Here is a 17,951-nt window from a genome sequence, read left to right as displayed (position 1 = left end):
GAACTCTCCTATGTAATAACGTCGAGAAGCAGGAACGACTTTGGTTTTTTATTTCATGCTCACAAGAGGTACTTATTCCCTTTTCTTTTCCTTAGTCAGTCTTCTCCCATTTTCCAGTCTATCTTTGACAGACACTGATAACAAGGTGCTGTTCAAAGAAGCAGGTACAGCTTCATGTGCCAAAGTGTTTAATTAAGGGTAAAGAATAAATTAGTTCCTGGGCCTCTGTCCCGCCAACACACAGGTTGCATCATGGTGTGCAACCTAATTTAGAATAACATTTTCAAGATTCCCTGGAACAGGCAGTTGGCATGTCTATCCCGGAATGCCAGAAGGTCTGCCGGGTTATATTTTAAATCATGGGCCAGCCTCTGCCCTTAGTCCTAGATGAAGTGTATGGCCTTCTTGAGTTTTCTAGACACAGTGTTGCTCAAACTGCTCCTATAGCTCTTTTATAAACTGCAAATAAGTGCTGCAGTTCCTAACCTCAGGCTCTGACCAAGGTGCCCTTGAAGTGCTGCCAACTTTTATTTCGTGATTAATTCATCATCTTTTGGAAAATGCTTTTGTTTCTTGGGCATCAAGAGCTATCCATCAGAATTTAGTGCATGATGTTCATTTGTCTTTGCTCTATAGGCCATCTATTAAACTCATTTTGATTGTTATGATGTTTTGTCTTATCTCATGTGCATTGCTGCTCCCTGATTCCTGCCTTGCTTTCAAGGATGAGCTCATTTATTTCTGACAGCCGGACAGCCCTCCCTGGTTGGTCATGACACCCGATTCAAGGTCTCCTTCCCTTCATTTTCTTTTCCATGTGGATTCGTTAGAAATGTTGCTTTTCGGAGTTCCCACTATGGCTCAGCGATTAATGAACCCGACCAGCATCCATGCGGACTCGGGTGGGTTTGATCCCTGGCCTCGCTCAGTGAATTAAGGATCCAGCATTGCCGTGAGCTGTGGTGTAGGTCGCAGATGCGGCTGGGATCCTATGTTGCTGTGGCTGTGGTCTAGGCTGGCGACTGCGGCTCCAATTGGACCCCTAGCCTGGGAACTTCCATATGCCGCAGGGGTGGCCCCAAAAAGAAAAAAAAAAAAGTTGTTTTCCTCATTCATGTTTACTTTTGATGTATTATCCTTTTAAAACTCCATTGAATAAATATGAAAGTTAATCATAGTCTTAGGTTATTTTGATGTCGTGTTTGGCAGATCTTTTCTTTTTCAACTGGCTTTTTGTTGTTGCTCTTTGATGAAGTTCCCAACAGGTAGATGTGGATGAGCCCTGTGTTTCTTTTATGTCAGTTTTTACGGTGAGATTCTACCGCTCACCGACGCCTTCTTTATCAGAGTCAACGAAGGAGAGAAGCTTCCATGGTATTCAGTACTTACATAGTTCATAGCAGGATTCAGGGCGCCTGACCAGAGGTTTCTCTTTTAAGCAACACTGACACCCCCCAAAGCAATTTTAACATCATGTTTCCTTGGGAACTCTGGCTCCGTCGAGGAGTTCATCCAAGTTATCCAGCTCCTAAGTGAACCCTGTAGACCTTTGACCCGTATTCATTGAAAGAGTGAATAAAGGTGCAGACAGCTATTGTTTTAATCAGGTGTGTGTGGCATGTGAAAGTCATCGTACCGTATTTTCCATTGATTTCAGGACAGTGAAAATCCCAGATTCAGCTGAGGGACTTGGATTCCAGATCCGAGGCTATGGCCCGTCGGTGGTGCACGCGGTAGGAAGAGGTGAGAAGTTCATCCTCTGTGATAACCAGCTGGCCAGCATGTCTGGTTGTTCCTTGCTGAACAAGGACATGTTTAACATGTGCATATTCCGAAGTTCTCACTGCGGCTTAGTGGCTTAAAGACCCGACAGAGTGTCTGTGAGGATGCAAGTTTGATCCCCTGGCTCCCCTCAGTGGGTTAAGGATTCGGAGTTGCTGCAAGATGTGGTGTAGATCACAGATGCACTTCAGATCCAGTGTTGCTGTGGCTGTGGTATAGGCTGGCAGCTACAGCTCCTATTTGACCCCTAGCCCGGGAACTTCCATATGCTGCAAGTGCAGCCCTAAAAAGAAAAAAAAAATTGCATTATCTTGTTGCTGTGATTTTTCTCATTCATATTTTAGCTGTATTAGCTCCATGGCAGTATATTCCTAAAACAGTATTAAAAACAAAAGTCTTCCGATTGTAAGACGTATTTGTCATTAGTAAAAATGCCTAAGAGAGCGATGCTTCCCAATCTTACTTTTCTGCATCTTCAGTTGAGTCAAAGGATGTAATGATTTTAAGGTTGTTTTGTTTTCCTCTGATGGCAGATTATTATATTTTTGTCAGTAAATCAAAGAGGTACATATTCCGGTTTATGAATGATCTGTGTGCTTTAAGTAATGCCCGGTGCTATATGATTACTTCAAGTATTCTCATAAATCATGCATTTTGTAAACCACAAAATGCATTTTAAATGAAATAATTTATGTGACCAAAAACTTATGTTTATATTTTATTCTCTTTTTGTTTGACAGGCAAATCAGGCTTTGATATCTCTTGTGAACATACGTCTTTTTAAATTTTGTACTAACACTGGTGTGATTTAAGGGAGTAGCTGTTAGATGCCACATTGCTAACCATAGTCAATAAATTGCTGCCATAGCAAGAAGTGTCACTAGAAGCTTAAGAAGCCATGTATTTACCTTAACAAGAGACAGACATGCTTTTCATTTCTAAGGTGTGTGAAATGTAAGGCATCTTAACATCATCACCCCAGCGTTTAAATCGGAAAATTTTGAGAGGGCCTTGCTATCAGAATCAAATTTATCAAGAACATACTGGCTAGACCTCTATTAAACATCTCCACCTAAATGCCCCTTTGGCACCTTAAAACCCAGTATCATCCTCAACTGAACTTTTCATCTATTCTCTGAAGCCTGGTTTACCTCTGTATTTTCTCTTTATTTGAATGATTCCATCTATTCAGCCGCTGGGTCCAAAGGCACAGGAGCGACCCCAGGATTCTAGCCTCTCCATCAGCTCCATCATCAAAAATCAACTATTTGATCTCATTCCCCTTTTATAACTAATGCTTCCTTAATCCCAGCCTGGGAATTTGCAGTAGATGCTTGCCGCAATTTTGATGTTTGACTTAAACCCATCCTCTGTTTTGGGAGATCATGTCGCATCTCTTCTTAAAATTCTTAAATGTCTTTCCGCTTGTGTATAGAGTGTGGCTCACACCCTGAGGATTTGCACAAAGCACACGAGGACTTCACAACGTGGCTCTGCTCTGCTTCCCAGTCTCTTCCGCCCACGTCCATTCTGAGCTCACCCCAACTGCTCATATGTCCCTAAACACCCAGGTTATTTCTTGACACAGTGCCTCTTTTCAGGCGGTTCTTTCTGCTGAGATTCGGTCCCTCCCTCAAGAGTCAGTTCAGTCCAGAAAAACCACTTCATATTTCTGGCAGTGAATTTTAATGAGGAGAAAATGCATACTCTCTTCTTGAATATAAATTATGTTTTTCAAGATGTTTAATGAGAGAAGATGGGAGTTCATGGGAGAAACTGCTTCCAAAGGAAGCCTCTTCTAACCTACTTAGGAAAAGTTTTACAATTATTGATATGAATTATATTCATTATATTTAGCAATGGTGCTTTGTAAATGTTGACTTGCTTGGAATATCAAATAGTGCTATTGGAAAGTTCGGAAAATCTTAACTCACTGGTTAGGATATGCCAGTCTATCTGGGCAAATAAATGATGGAGAGTTGATGTTTTCTGATTAACTGTATTCTCCGGTTCCTGGCCTTTTATGGATATCCTGAACGCTGCGTTTTCTTAGCGAATCTAGTTGCCAATTGACTTGATTTTTTTCCTTAAGAATTTCTTTTAATTGTTGGTATTTTAAAAAATGAAAGTGGATCCTATTTTTAATATTTAGAGATTTCATAGACTAAAGGAAGATAAGGAAGCCCTATGTTTCTGGCTTTCTCACTGTGCTATTGTATGTATATGAATATTTAGAAAATGTGGTTGATTAGTCTGATTAGCATTATAAAGGTGTCTTTACAACAGCCCTCCAAAGGAATTATAAGAGGGGTGGGAAGATACTCCTGTTAAACCCAGTTCGAGGGCCAGTTAAAGAGCAGAGGATTTTTGAGAGAGCGTTGCTATCGGAACCAAATCATCAAGTACATGCTCGCTAGATCTTTTTTTTTTTCTTTGTCTTTTCTAGGGCCGCACCAGCAGCATACGGAGGTTCTCAGGCTAGGGGTCAAATGGGAGCTACAGTTGCCGGCCTACACCACAGCCACAGCAACGCTGGATCCAAACCACATCTGTGACCTGCACCACAGCTCACGGCAACGCCAGATCCTTAACCCACTGAGTGAGGCCAGGGATCGAACCCGAAACCTCATGGTTCCTAGTCGGATTCGTTAACCACTGAGCCACAACGGGAACTCCGATCTTTACCATATCTTACAATCGCCTTCCCTACTGTATATGGGGTAAAAATGAATCTTATTTCTCCAATCAGTGCTTGGCAATCTTCTCCTTTGTATTGAAAGGAACCGTGGCTGCAGCTGCTGGTCTTCACCCTGGACAGTGCATCATCAAAGTAAACGGAATCAATGTCAGTAAAGAGACCCATGCCAGCGTTATTGCCCACGTCACAGCCTGCAGGAAGTACAGGAGACCAACGAAGGTAAACTGCCCTCAGTCGGTGGTGCTCTCATCACAAACTGGCACCGAAGGCCTTGGGGACAGCATGGGATAGTGCAGAGTTGTTTGTGGCTTCCACGGCCAGGGTCATGTTGTCAATCTCATAATGATTCTTTTATTTGCATAGTTAGTTATAATCAGTGATGCTTAAGTGACTACACTTTACTGCTACAGTATTTTTTTTGTCTTTTTGTCTTTTTAGGGCCACACCCACATCATATGGAGGTTCTCAGGCTAGGGGTTGAATTGGAGCTACTGTTGCTGGCCTACACCACAGCCACAGTAATGCAGGATCCAAGCCACGTCTGTGACCTACATCACAGCTCACAGCAGCTGATCCTTAACCCAATGAGTGAGGCCAGGGATTGAACCCTCATCCTTGTGGATACTTGTTGGGTTTGTTAACCACTGAGCCATGACAGGAACTCCTGCTACAGTATTATCACCAGTTTATGAAGTGCTCTAGAGTGCCAGATCCTGGCCTAGCAGTCAGGATCTGGCATTGTTGCTGCTCTGGCTCAGGTCACTGCTATGGAGTGGGTTCGATCCCTGGCCCAGGAATTTCCTCATGCTTCGGGCATGATCAGAAAGAAAAATAAATGAAAAGTGCCCTGATGTATATTTATTTTCATTGTGATGTGAGTTTTCAGATAGCTAAGTGTTTATCAATTTGAAATCTTCACCCTTGTGATTGCTTTAGAATCTGTGATGGTCATCGTGTCCCTATGTCTATATGGATGAATTACAAGCGCTTATACTGCTGATTATAAGATTTCTGTGAACAAGAAAATTTTGTGGGTTTTACAGGATCTGTGATTGATTTTCAGATATATTTGTTTAGGTAACTAGATTTAGTTCTTAAAATACCAAAATGTGCCTGCCATGACTTTAAATTTTAGGCACGGTCCTCTGATCCAAATTTTAAATGTCATGTGAAAATAAAATTAGAATCCTAATTTATAAGTGAAACTTATTATCTCATGAGATACAAGTGAGTATTGGATTATAAGAAAAAAATTCTCTCAATTAACCAACTGAGTGCAAAAGCTAATTCAGAGGAAAGGCTTGCTGTTTTTTCTATCACACATGGTGAAGTACTCTTTTCTGGATTTGAGAACATGGCTTTGTGTCCAAAACGGAAAGGCGAACAACTGTTTTTTCATAGACCAGGATTGACATCCTGCAAAATACCCAGCCTACAGGAAAAGAGCTGATCAATTTTGCCTACTAATAAAGTCAAATGAGCATAGCAAACTGGAATTCACATGGAGATGCATAGGTCATTTGGGTTGACAGTATTTTAATATTAAACTATACTGGGTGGAGTTTTAAAAAAACACTTCTGAAATGGTCAGTCTTTCCCCTTCTGTCAGAATTTTAATAAGTCACCAAATTTAAGCTTCATTTCTTTTCCTTCTCCTTACCTTCCTTCTTGGAGAAGTACTGACCAGTGACATAATTAAGAAAAGCAATAAATGGACAGTAACATTCGCTAAAGGAATACCATGCTCTATGAGGTATCCATTGCCGCAAACCAGACTGTCCCCAAATTTCATGACTTGGAACAACAATGATTAATCATTTCTTTTGAGTCTGCGGGTTGCCTGGGTGTTGGTTCCTGTGAGGTCGCTGGCATGGCTTCATTCTGCTGGGACCTGACTTCCCTTCCTGACGGCCGCTCACTCCAGAGTTCCTCCAGCATAGCTTTCCTTTCTAGTCTTCGGCAGCATTTTCCTTTCCGCATGGTGTCTGGGTTTCAGAAGGGAATATAGTGAATGATCAGTTCTCTACATCATGCTTGCTGCTGTCCCTTTGAAGAAGTCAGATCTTATGACCAAGCCCAGGTTCAGTGCAGAAGGAGCTACACAGAGGTGTGGATTCTGGGGGAAGTAGTTTTCTAGAGACCACACCAGGTTACCAAGATGTCTTCGAATGATGTTAACTAGCATTTTAATGATGTAGAGCAATGGGATAATTAAACACAATAGTTAATACACAAGAAAAATGGATAATACAAATTATAGCACCCGTCAGTAGTGTGACTCAGTTTATCATCTTATCTAGGAAAAGTACAAGCATTAAAGTCATGCAACCCTGAAAGCATTTGCTTGGTAGCCATTTCATCTCTCTCATTTTTTAATTTTTTGTCTTTTTGTTCTTTTAGGGTATGTGGAGGTTTCCAGGCTAGGGGTCCAATCAGAGCTGTAGCTGCCGGCCTACGCCAGAGCCACAGCAACGCCAGAACCAAGCCGTGTCTGCAACCTACACCACAGCTCACGACATCACCGGATCCTTAACCCACTGAGTGAGGCCAGGGATCGAACCTACAACCTCATGGTTTCTAGTCAGATTCGTTTCCTCTGCACCACAACAGGAACTCTTCATCTCTCTCATTTATCTAAATAAGACAGGAACTGCTACTTCATATAAAATATGGGGGGATTTATGATGTGGAAGAATTAAAAGATAGTTACATCATTTGGGAACCCAGTAAGATGAGAGAGGTTCCTCCAGTTTTCATATTGGTTTGATTCACAAAAACAATTAAATGTTTTAAAATACATATGACTCTTGAGAGCATTTATATAATTTGTACACTTAAAAATGGTTCATTTTTCAGAACACTGTCCATATAGCATTTATCTATTTTAAAATGTAGTTTATAATTCATTTTAAGATACACTCAAGGCATTTAAATAAGACACTTGGGAAATGCATCCTATTTAAAAACTTATCTTTGGAAGATAAAAATTTCAAGCTTAAGGAGTTCCGTGGTGGTTCAGCTGGTTAAGGATCCAGTGTTGTCACTTCAGTGGCCCAGGACGATGCTGTGGCTTACATTCAGTTCCAGGCCTGGAAGCTTCCAAAGGCCAGGGGTGTGGCAAAAAAAAAAAAAAAAAAATACAAGCTTAAAAAAAAATCAGCTTCGAAGTTCTCATTGTGGAGCAGCGGAAAAGGATCTGACTAGTAACCATGAGATTATGGGTTTGATCCCTGGCCTCGCTCAGCGGGTTAAGAATCCAGTGTTGCTGTGAGCTGTGATACAGGTCACAGATGCAGCCTGGATCCTGAGTTGCTGTGGCCGGCAGCTGTAGCTCCAATTCGACCCCTAGCCTGGGAACTTCCATATGCTGCAGGTGTGGCCCTAAAAAGCAAAAAAAAGAAAAAGAAAAAAAATCAGCTTGTTAATCAATATTAATTGACATCTACTTTCTGGTAGTTTCTGATGTTAGTTTTCCTTCTCTTTCAAATTTTATGATATTTAAACTAGGAGAATAAATAAGATTGTCCACTCTTCTGCATGTTTATAAAGTGGATTTGCATTTTAGGAAGCAGTAATACCTCTCAGGTTTCTTTCTCCCCCCCATTTTCAGCAAGATTCCATACAGTGGGTTTATAACAGCGTTGAGAGTGCTCAGGAAGACCTTCAGAAGTCTCACTCCAGACCTGCTGGAGATGAAGCAGGGGATGCATTTGACTGCAAAGTAGAAGGTGAGTTTCTCTTTTTTTCTCCGCGTTCACTTCAAGGTGACTTTGCCTAGTCCTAGTTATGGAAAACTTTGTATGTTCCAGCCACTTCTTAAGTCATCATCTCAAATAGATGTCATGTCAAATCTTTATGTCATGCTAGCTGGTAGCTCACATAGAATAGCTATGATATGATATTAGGTGCCTTCTTGAATCTTTTACATGGATTATCTCATCAAGCCATCAAAACCAAAAATCTCATAAAGGTTTGATTATCATCATCCTCATTTTATGGGCAAAGAAATTGATGCCCATGTAGGTTAATGGATGTACCCAAGCTAATAAGTAGTAGAATGAGGCTTCAAACCCAAGTGATAATGTGTTTCCTTAGTTTGAGTTTAAATGTGCAGACCTTCCCACTCCAATGTAGTTCACAAACCAGCAGCATCATCCTCACCTGAGTTCAGATAGAGATGCAGAATCTCAACCCCATCTCATATCTGCTAATTGGGAAACCCTATTTTAAGATCTTATCTGTATGTACATTGTGATTGAGAAGTCCTGGTTTAGAAGGTCTATAATTCCTTTGAAAATACTTTCCTTTTTTCTTTTCTTAAAAATTGAAATATAGTTGATTTATGATGTTGTCTTAGTTTCAGGTGTACAACAAAGTGATCAGTTATATATATATATATATATATATATATATATATTTTTTTTTTTTTTTGTCTTTTTGTCTTTTGTTGTTGTTGCCATTTCTTGGGCCGCTCCCGCGGCATATGGAGGTTCCCAGGCTAGGGGTCGAATCGGAGCTGTGGCCGCCAGCCTACGCCAGAGCCACAGCAACGCGAGATCTGAGCCGCATCTGCAACCTACACCACAGTTCACGGCAACGCCGGATCGTTAACCCACTGAGCAAGGGCAGGGACCGAACCCGCAACCTCATGGTTCCTAGTCGGATTCGTTAACCACTGCGCCACGACGGGAACTCCCCTGGATCAGTTATATTTTTATGTATATATGCATGTATATATGTGTGTGTGTATATTCTTTTTCAGATTTTCCATTATAGGTTATTATTACAAGATACTGAATATAGTTCCCTGTGCTATACAGTAGGTCCTTGTTCAGATAATATTTTCTTGATTCGAGTAACTTTTACTGTATTCTCACATTGACAATAATGAAGGAGACAAATGAATAATGTGAAAACGAGGACTGGAGAGATCTTTTGAAAAGAACTTGTCATTTCTGTTTTCTCAGAGAAACAAACCAGTAGATCACTCTATTGGATAGCTAAGGGTGAAAGGATTGAGGCAATTAGATTTATGTTTGCACTTGACTGATACCTGCAACTATTATTTCAAAACATTTTCACAAATCCTCACTTTATGTTTTCTTGGTATCTTTCCACTCGTATTATAGGTGGCTATCTCTGGCCTTTTTATTGTGCTATTAGGTTCTTCCAAACCAGCACAGCGGGAGAATTCTCTGTTCATACTGATTGTATGGGAAATACTTAGGAAAAGCTCTTTTTCCTCCGCTCCTGGGAGGTTATTTGGTAGGAGCCACTCAGATCATGGACAATAGTAGAAATATTTCAGCCTTGGAGCAGCAACGCTGTAACAATAAATCAGCTTGCTTATTTATTTAAACCAGGACACATCTCAGGACCTTATCATGAGGCTTTTGTTCCTCATTTATACTTAGTTTTGCTCATCATCATTGGTACCGGGGTGAAAGATAGAGCAGGTTAATGAGATGCTCAGAAAATTGATTTCCGGCTATTCTAGGACTTAATTCTTTTGAAGTAAACCATTTTTCTGCCTTTGCCTATTTATATTGACTGTTTGTGCTAATATAAGGCTTAATTGTTTTAAGTAAACTCATACTCTCTTTTTGCTTAGTTAATATTTAGTCTTTGATTCCTCAGCAGTTTCTTGCTTGAGATTTTTTTTTTCCCCTAGCTGACTGATTTTTGGCCCCAAACCTATAGGAATACATTCCAGATGGAAATGTTATTACAGTGAACAATGACCCATTTTTCTCAATGAGTTAACTTCAGAAGAGGCTGTTGGGAAAAACTCAGGCACTCTGTGCCGAAAAATAATTATTGCATCTCCTTTATGTTTCCTCAGTACAATGTTATGTTTTTGTTTTTGTTTTTAGCTTTGAGAAAATATTTGTACAATGTTCGAGGCTGTTTTAAGAAACTTGACTTTGAGTTTTGCCTGCTTTTAATGAAAAAATATAAAATTGTATGTTTAATGTTTATACAGGTAAATAGGTATAAATATGATCCTAGCTCGAAATAGATGTGCAAAGATAAGACGAGTCATTTTAAAGTAGTAAGATTTGGGTCAGTCAATTTTAAAAACAAGAATATTTTTAAAAATAAGAATAGATGCTTCACTTAGCACATCAGATTTAGTCATCCTTTAAAGAGCTCTAAGAATTTTTCACATTATTTGGGAGTTCCCTAGTGCTCAGTGAGTTAAGGATCTGGCATTATCACTCTGGCGTGGGGTCGCTGCTGTGTCATAGGTTCAATCCCTGGCCCAGGAACTTCTACATGCTGAGGGCTCAGCCAAAAAAAAAAAAAAAAGGAATTATTCACATGATTGTTTGAAGAGACTGAAAAATCTTCCCTGCATTTGCTGAATTAAATGCTTTGTATTCCAGAGGTAATTGACAAGTTCAACACCATGGCCATCATCGATGGGAAGAAGGAGCACGTGAGCCTGACGGTGGATAACGTCCACCTGGAGTACGGCGTCGTTTATGAGTATGACAGTACTGCTGGGATCAAGTGCAACGTCGTGGAGAAGATGATCGAGCCCAAGGGCTTCTTCAGCCTCACTGCCAAGGTATGAGGGTGCGATCAGGCAAAGGAAGGGGTTTGTTCTAAACAAAGTGACTGAAACCCTCCCTGACCCCCACTTTAAAAAATGTAAATAGCTATATATGTTTCAGTGGTTCTCTCATTCAAGTTTTTTTCACCCATTACTCAGCTGTGTACTGTTTTTTGTTTGTTTGTTTGTTTGTTTGTTTTGTCTTTTTGTCTTTTAGGGCTGCACCAGTGGCATATGGAGGTTCCCAGGCTAGGGGTCAAATGGGAGCTGTAGCCACCAGCCTACGCCAGAGCCACAGCAACATGGGATCTGAGCCTCATCTGCGACCTACACCACAGCTCACGGCAACGCCGGATCTTTAACCCACTGAGCGAGGCCAGGGATCGAACCCACATCCTCATGGATGCTAGTCCGGTTCGTTAACCACTGAGCCACGACCCCCCACCCCTTTTATGGCTCTCTTTTGGTGCACAATAATATATTAGGTGGGACACTTGCCCAGGCAAGCATTCAGTTGATTTCAGATTCTGCAAGTCTCAGGTCTATTGCATAACATTTCCAGAAGCTTAGAGATCTGCTTAGGAATAGATTTTCAGGTATTGATGTAATTCTTAGTTGGGAAGGATGTCGTCCTTCCCCTAAAACAAGACAGGGAGGGAGGGAGAGGGTCTTCATCCAAATGGATAAAACACATGCTAAGTAGGAGGTGACCCTGTGTTTGCTTTTCATGATCCTTCCACACGGTAAATCCATCAGACTCCTATTGGACTCTCTGCAGGTGGGAGCTTTGGTGTTCCATCTGCTTTTGTATCACCCTGGGAGGATTCAGGTATTACAAGTAGGAAATGTGGTATTCAGCTTCGCCACCCTTTTTTTTTCCATTTCAGCTCTGGTTTTAAATGTGTATGGTTGAGATGGCTCTAGCATTTATGCCATGCATTTAAAAAAACAGTAGAATAAGATAATATAAAAATACAAATGCACTATTTCAAAAATAATTATTTTTGATTTTGTTTTGCATTCTGAAAATGATTAAAAGAAAATCCCCTCTCTCTGATGGCTTTGTACCACTGTATGTGTCTGTTAATAGAAGATCTATATTTTTCAAAATGCAACCCCTTCCCAACTACACTATACTATTAAGAGGGTTCTTGGATGAGTTTGGGAGCAGGTGATTATATTATGTTATCTCATTTTCTAGCTATGTCAAATTTGCAAAATGATAGGGATTATTTTATACATGACAATGTATAATGTAGTACCACACATATTTCCATTTTATACATGAAGAAAAGAAAGTCAAAGAAATTAAGTTTAACTAGGATCGTACTGCTAAAGATGACGTGAGCTCTAGTTTCTAGACTGGTGATTAAACCAAAAACTCACACTTTGTATTCTGCCAGACGGGAAATGGAGGTGGTGAGGGAGCTCAAATAAACAGCATCTATACGTTGTCTCTCTCACACAGTATTCTAAAAATGTCAGGTAAGGGTGTAATCAGTCTTTGAGATTTTCTTTTTTTGGCTACACCTATGTCATGTGGAAATTCCTAGGCCAGGGATTGAACCCACGCCACAGCAGCAACCTGAGCCCTAGCAGTGACAATGCTGGATCTTTAACCCACTGAGCCGGCAGGGAATTCCAGTCCTTGTGATTTTCGAACAATCATAAATACTGCATATAAATGATACTTAAAATTAAATCTGAATTCATTGGCAATTCTCAGTGATTTGTGAGAAACACACACACACACACACACACACACACACACACACACACACACACCTGCTGCCTTATAATTGATGCAAATAGCCAAAAGGATTCACTAATTGAGTACATCACATGGATGTGTTTATCTGATGCTTTTATCAGATAGGGTTCAGGCACTGAAAGCAGCATTGCTTTTTACTTTAGTATGAGAGCCTAGTTTTTCATTCCTTTGGCAAACATTTGCTAAATGCAGTCTCTGTACCAGGCTTTCAGTAGCAAGGAAGGATACGGTTTTCCTTAGTTTTTTGTTGTTCTATACCAAATTGAGAAAAAAAAAAAAAAGTGTTCTGAGTGACTCACTAAAATATGGGCAATGCGTTCCCACATCAGAGGGTTCCCATTCATCCAGCAGGGAGTCTTTGAAGTCCACTCAGCTCCCTCAGGCAGCCTTTTAGAGCCAGCAGAAGGCAAAACATGAGATGCCAGGCATACGGGTCCATCACTTCACTGCCAGGGTTTAAGGAACATAGAAATGCCAGGCAGCTAAAAGAAGCCCTCTGGGGAAAGTCACCCTGTGTTGTGAAATGGTGAAAATTTTATTTGGCGGATCTTGAAAGTTTTATTTTCTTGTTCTGTCTGGTGGGTGTGTGTGTGCCTGCAGATTCTTGAAGCTCTGGCTAAAAGCGATGATCATTTTGTACAAAACTGCACCAGCCTTAACTCTTTGAATGAAGTGATTCCTACGGACCTTCAGAGTAAATTCAGCGCCGTCTGCAGTGAAAAAATTGAGCACATATGTCAGAGAATATCCAGTTATAAGAAGGTAAAAGTTCTCTGTATATATTTTATAAGTAATTATTATTTAAATTATGATTTAATGTCAAATTGAAGTCAATTCCTGATGTTTTCATTACTTATTTACATACCAGTTTATTGAAATAATGATAACATTTATATGGCATTTTAGAGTTTTTCAAATGCTTTTACATTTCTTATCCCCTTGACCTCTGTAAACTTCTAAGCTTGGTCATTATTCCACATTGTCTGGATAGAGTAACTGAGGCCTAAAGAATTAAATCACTTACTGGAAAATATAAAGTTGGAATTTAAATCCAGGCCACTGAATTCTGAAGTCAGATTTTAAAATTACACTATAGCTCTTCTTTCCTTGTTCTCTTAACAGAGGGAACAGGGCCCTCAATCAGAAAGTACATGAAGGAGTTCGCATTGTGGCTCAGTGGAAACGAATCTGACTAGGAACCATGAGGAACCATGGTTCAATCCCTGGCCTTGCTCAGTGGGTTAAAGATCTGGCATTGCTGTGGCTGTGGTGTAGGCCGGCAGCTGTAGCTCCAATTAGACCCCTAGCCTAGGAACCTTCACATGCCATGGGTGTGGCCCTAGAAAAAGACAAAAGACGAAAGACAAAACAAAAACAAAAACAAAAACAAACCCACAGTACATGGAACATAGGCTGTTTTAAATGGATTCATTGCCTCACTCACTTGATACATTAATTGAGCACCTTTTGTGTGTGCCAGGCCCTGTTCTTGGTGCCAGCAATATGGCAGCAAAGGATGGAAGATCCTTCCTTCCCTGGTGCTTCCATTCGAGTAGGGGGGGCAACAAGAACAAAGCAAATAAGTTTCTTCCAAGGGGGAAAATCAAATATTAAAAGAACTGGGAGGAATTTAAAATTGGGAGGTACAGTGGGAAGTGCCAGGGTGGGAACTCTAGACTGGGTGGGAACTCTAGAGGAAACATCTTTGAAAAAGCTTGCATCTGAATGACAAGTAGAAGTCTTCATTTATACTGGAGGAGGAAGCATCCAGGTAGGCAGAACAGCTGGTACAGAGGCTCCAAAGAGAAAGCCAGCGTGTCAGGGCAAGAATGACATGCTCCTAAGGTTGGAGGCTGAGGCAGGGACCAGGAGGAGGATCTGAGGAAGCTCTTTATCTGTGTGTCCAGATATATCCATGTAGTCATAAGGAAATGTGTGAATAAATACCCAAGGGACTTCAACTTTCATTACCTTGGGTAGGGGGAGAGGCTGGGGTCACTATTTTTTCTTTGAGAGCTTCTTAGAATGTTTGTCTTGTTGAATATGTATGGCTGTCATAATTTTTTATAAGTCTGTTCACATGAAGAAAAATGATATTCAAGATCACTGTGGTACAAGTTAGAGATTCTCATATTAAGTGAAGTAAGTTAGAAAGAGAAAGGCAAATATCATATGATACCACTTATATGTGGACTCTAAAATATGTCATAAATGACCATATCTATAAAATAGAAACAGACTCCTAGACATAGAGAACAGACTTGTGGTTGCCAAGAGTGTGGGGGCAGGAAGTGAGATGAACTGGGAGTTTGGGGTTAGTGGATGTAAACTATTCCATTTAGAATGGATAAGCAGTGAGGCCCTACGTATAGCACAGGAAACTATATCTAATCTCCTGGGATAGACCATGATCCCAGGGAAGAGAATATTAAAAAGAATGTGTGTATATATACATATATATACCTAAGTAACTTTGCCGTATACCAGAAAGTGACACAACATTGTAAATCAACTGTAATTGAGTAAAAGAGATAAAAAAATAAAAGGCTCACTGCAGAGCTGTTCATCCTCTTTCCATGACTGCTGTTCACTTCTTTGAGTCTGGGGAAGATTCCATGAATAGGCCTTGTTGAAGCTGAAGAACAGAAGATTTTTCTTTTTACTTCTCCTTTCCCCAGGAGAAGTGACAGTGCTTTGAAGTTCAATTTAAAAGCTTTAAACAAATGCACATTAGTAGTCCCTTTTTGAACTACATTTTGAAGAGAGAGTCGTTCTATTTTTAGAGACAGATCTGTGTAAAGTGTAATAGGGTTCAGAGAGATTCTGGTTGTCAGACTTGTCACTGTCTTATGTGTGATTCTCCTACCTTTTTGGATTTTCTTCCCATATTCTGCTTTCTATTCGAACAACAAGAGCAGTAGAAGTAGCTTAAAGCAATATACGTAGAAAAGGTAAAATATATAAAATATATAAATAAAAACAAAACATTAGGATGAGGATATATTATGTAGCTGCTTTAAGAAGGACCCAAGTCAACACAGGCTTAAACAAGATAGGAAGTTGATTTCTCATTCATGACATGAAAGTCCAATCTGATGGGGTCCAGTGGGGTAGGGCTGGATGATCTTCTAGGGATCCTTCTGTATTTTTGCTCTCTCTCCTCTCTTCTTCTGCAATGTCAGAGTTGGTTCACCAGTACCATGTCTAAATGAATGCCCCTTAGAAGAGGAAGGAGGATGTGGGGAATAAAGCGCTTCCTTTGAGGCAGGATCGGGAATTTGTACACGTCACTCCTGTTCATCCTATTGGCAGTTTATTGAAAGGGAGGCTGGGAAATGTAGTCCGACATGGGTACCCATGTGCCAAACAAATACTCAGTGAATCTTATTACTAAAAGGAGAAGATGAATATTGGAGGAATAATAGCAATAGCAGGTAAATTTATAGGTAAAGCTATAGGTGGTATAGAATAGGTGGTATAGACCATCAGGGAAGAAGGGCTATAGGTAAGCAGGTCCTCAGTTTACTTGCTAAAGTGAAATACTGTATTTGGCCTTCAGCTTCCTGATGGCCAGAGTGACAAGGGAAACACACTCCATTGCATATTTATCAGCATCCCTGTGATAATACATAGGTTTCTTAAGAGAAGCAAAGCTTTTCTTGGACTGAGGTTTGTTTTTCTTTTCGTTTGTTTTTTGCTTTTTAGGGCTGCACTCATGGCACATGGAGGTTCCCAGGCTAGGAGTCTAACTGGAACTGTAGCCGCTGGCCTACACCTATGCCAGAGCCATAGCAACACCAGATCTGAGCCGCATCTGTGACCTACACCACAGCTCACAGCAACACCAGATCCTTAACCCGCTGAGCGAGGCCAGGGATTGAACCCACCACAACCTCATGGTTCCTAGTTGGATTCGTTTCCTCTGCACTGGGACAGGAACTCCCTCTTGCACTGAGTTTTAAAAGAAATCCCTCACCCTGGATTTCAAAGAGGCAACACCAGGAGACGTCAGGGCAGTACCCGTAAACACATGCATGTAAAAGAAGCAGCAGTGTGTCTGATGTGGCAGATATGTTTAGTGCACTCTAATGTAATAGCATAGATCAAAAACTCAGTTTCACAAAAGCAGATTTGTTGCAGGATGAGACAGGAAGACTGGGGAAATACTAAATGTGTACCTTCGATAGGCAGTAGAGGCTTAAGGCAGTTGAGGAAGCCTGCCCTCCCCCGGTACAATCTACTTGAGAAGAAAGGTCAAAATACAGGAAGTAATGATAATACTGACTACTTAGCCTATTAGGAGGTGTCAGTGTGAATGATTAAACTTGCTGATACCCAGCAACCTTCTCTGTGTGATGGTCATCCGGGCAGTCAAGTGGCACTCAACAGTTTGTAGCAGTCGGCCATAGGAGCAGTTTGCCAGTGTTACAGTCTCACTAACACAGTGATGGGAGACACATTATCCATTTCATTGATGAACTGATGGAAGCTCAGAGTGGTCAAGTAACTTGCCCAAAGGCACGCAGTTGGGAGCAGCAGTGACATTTGAACCTTGCTTCCTTTTATTCTAAAACTGGCTGTTGTTTGTTTACTTATAGTTGACACTGTGCTACTCAGCTAATGTACTAAACAGCGTTCTGACTGTTCTGACCGCAAGGGCACTAGCCTTTCAGTAAAAGAAAAATTAGGAGTACCCGCTGTGGTGTGGTGGGTTAAGAATTTGACTGCAGTAGCTTGGGTTGTTTCGGAGGCACAGGTTTGAGCCCCAGCCTGGCACAGTGGGTTAAAGGATCTAGTGTTGCAGCAGCTGCAGCCTAGGTCACAGCTGTGGCTTAGATTCAATCCCTGTCCTGAGAACTGTCACATGCCACCGGTGCAGCCATTAAAAAAAAAAATGGAGAAATCATCTTGGGTTGAATAGTCAGCAAACAAATTGGAAACAGAGATGGTGCTCAAGTGAGGAGATATGTAAGTGAAGGTGGAGGCTTAGACTTGAGACGGAGCTTACTGATGAAGGATTGGCGTACCGCCTGGACTAGAGAGGAGGATTTAAATTGGATGTGACTAAAAAGGAACCCTGACAAAATCAGATCTTTGCAGTGATATTTCAGAGCGACATAATCATCAGATTTGTTGGTAAGATG

General features: G+C 40.8%; 1 protein-coding gene across 2 annotated transcripts in view; it reads left to right on the top strand.

Annotated features, from left to right (window-relative positions):
- PREX2 (phosphatidylinositol-3,4,5-trisphosphate dependent Rac exchange factor 2) overlaps positions 1–17,951 on the top strand; it is a 283,847-nt gene that overhangs the window by 141,248 nt on the left and 124,648 nt on the right. For both annotated transcript variants that reach the window (XM_021089269.1, XM_013996689.2), the window contains exons 19-23: positions 1,658–1,743; positions 4,563–4,699; positions 8,091–8,208; positions 10,867–11,051; positions 13,408–13,569. In XM_021089269.1, the coding sequence (XP_020944928.1) occupies positions 1,658–1,743; positions 4,563–4,699; positions 8,091–8,208; positions 10,867–11,051; positions 13,408–13,569 (688 nt within the window). The remainder of the gene's footprint in view (positions 1–1,657; positions 1,744–4,562; positions 4,700–8,090; positions 8,209–10,866; positions 11,052–13,407; positions 13,570–17,951) is intronic.

Source organism: Sus scrofa, chromosome 4 (genome assembly GCF_000003025.6).
Source record: "Sus scrofa isolate TJ Tabasco breed Duroc chromosome 4, Sscrofa11.1, whole genome shotgun sequence".
Classification (NCBI taxonomy): domain Eukaryota; kingdom Metazoa; phylum Chordata; class Mammalia; order Artiodactyla; family Suidae; genus Sus; species Sus scrofa.
This window is presented reverse-complemented; position numbering and strand designations above follow the sequence as displayed.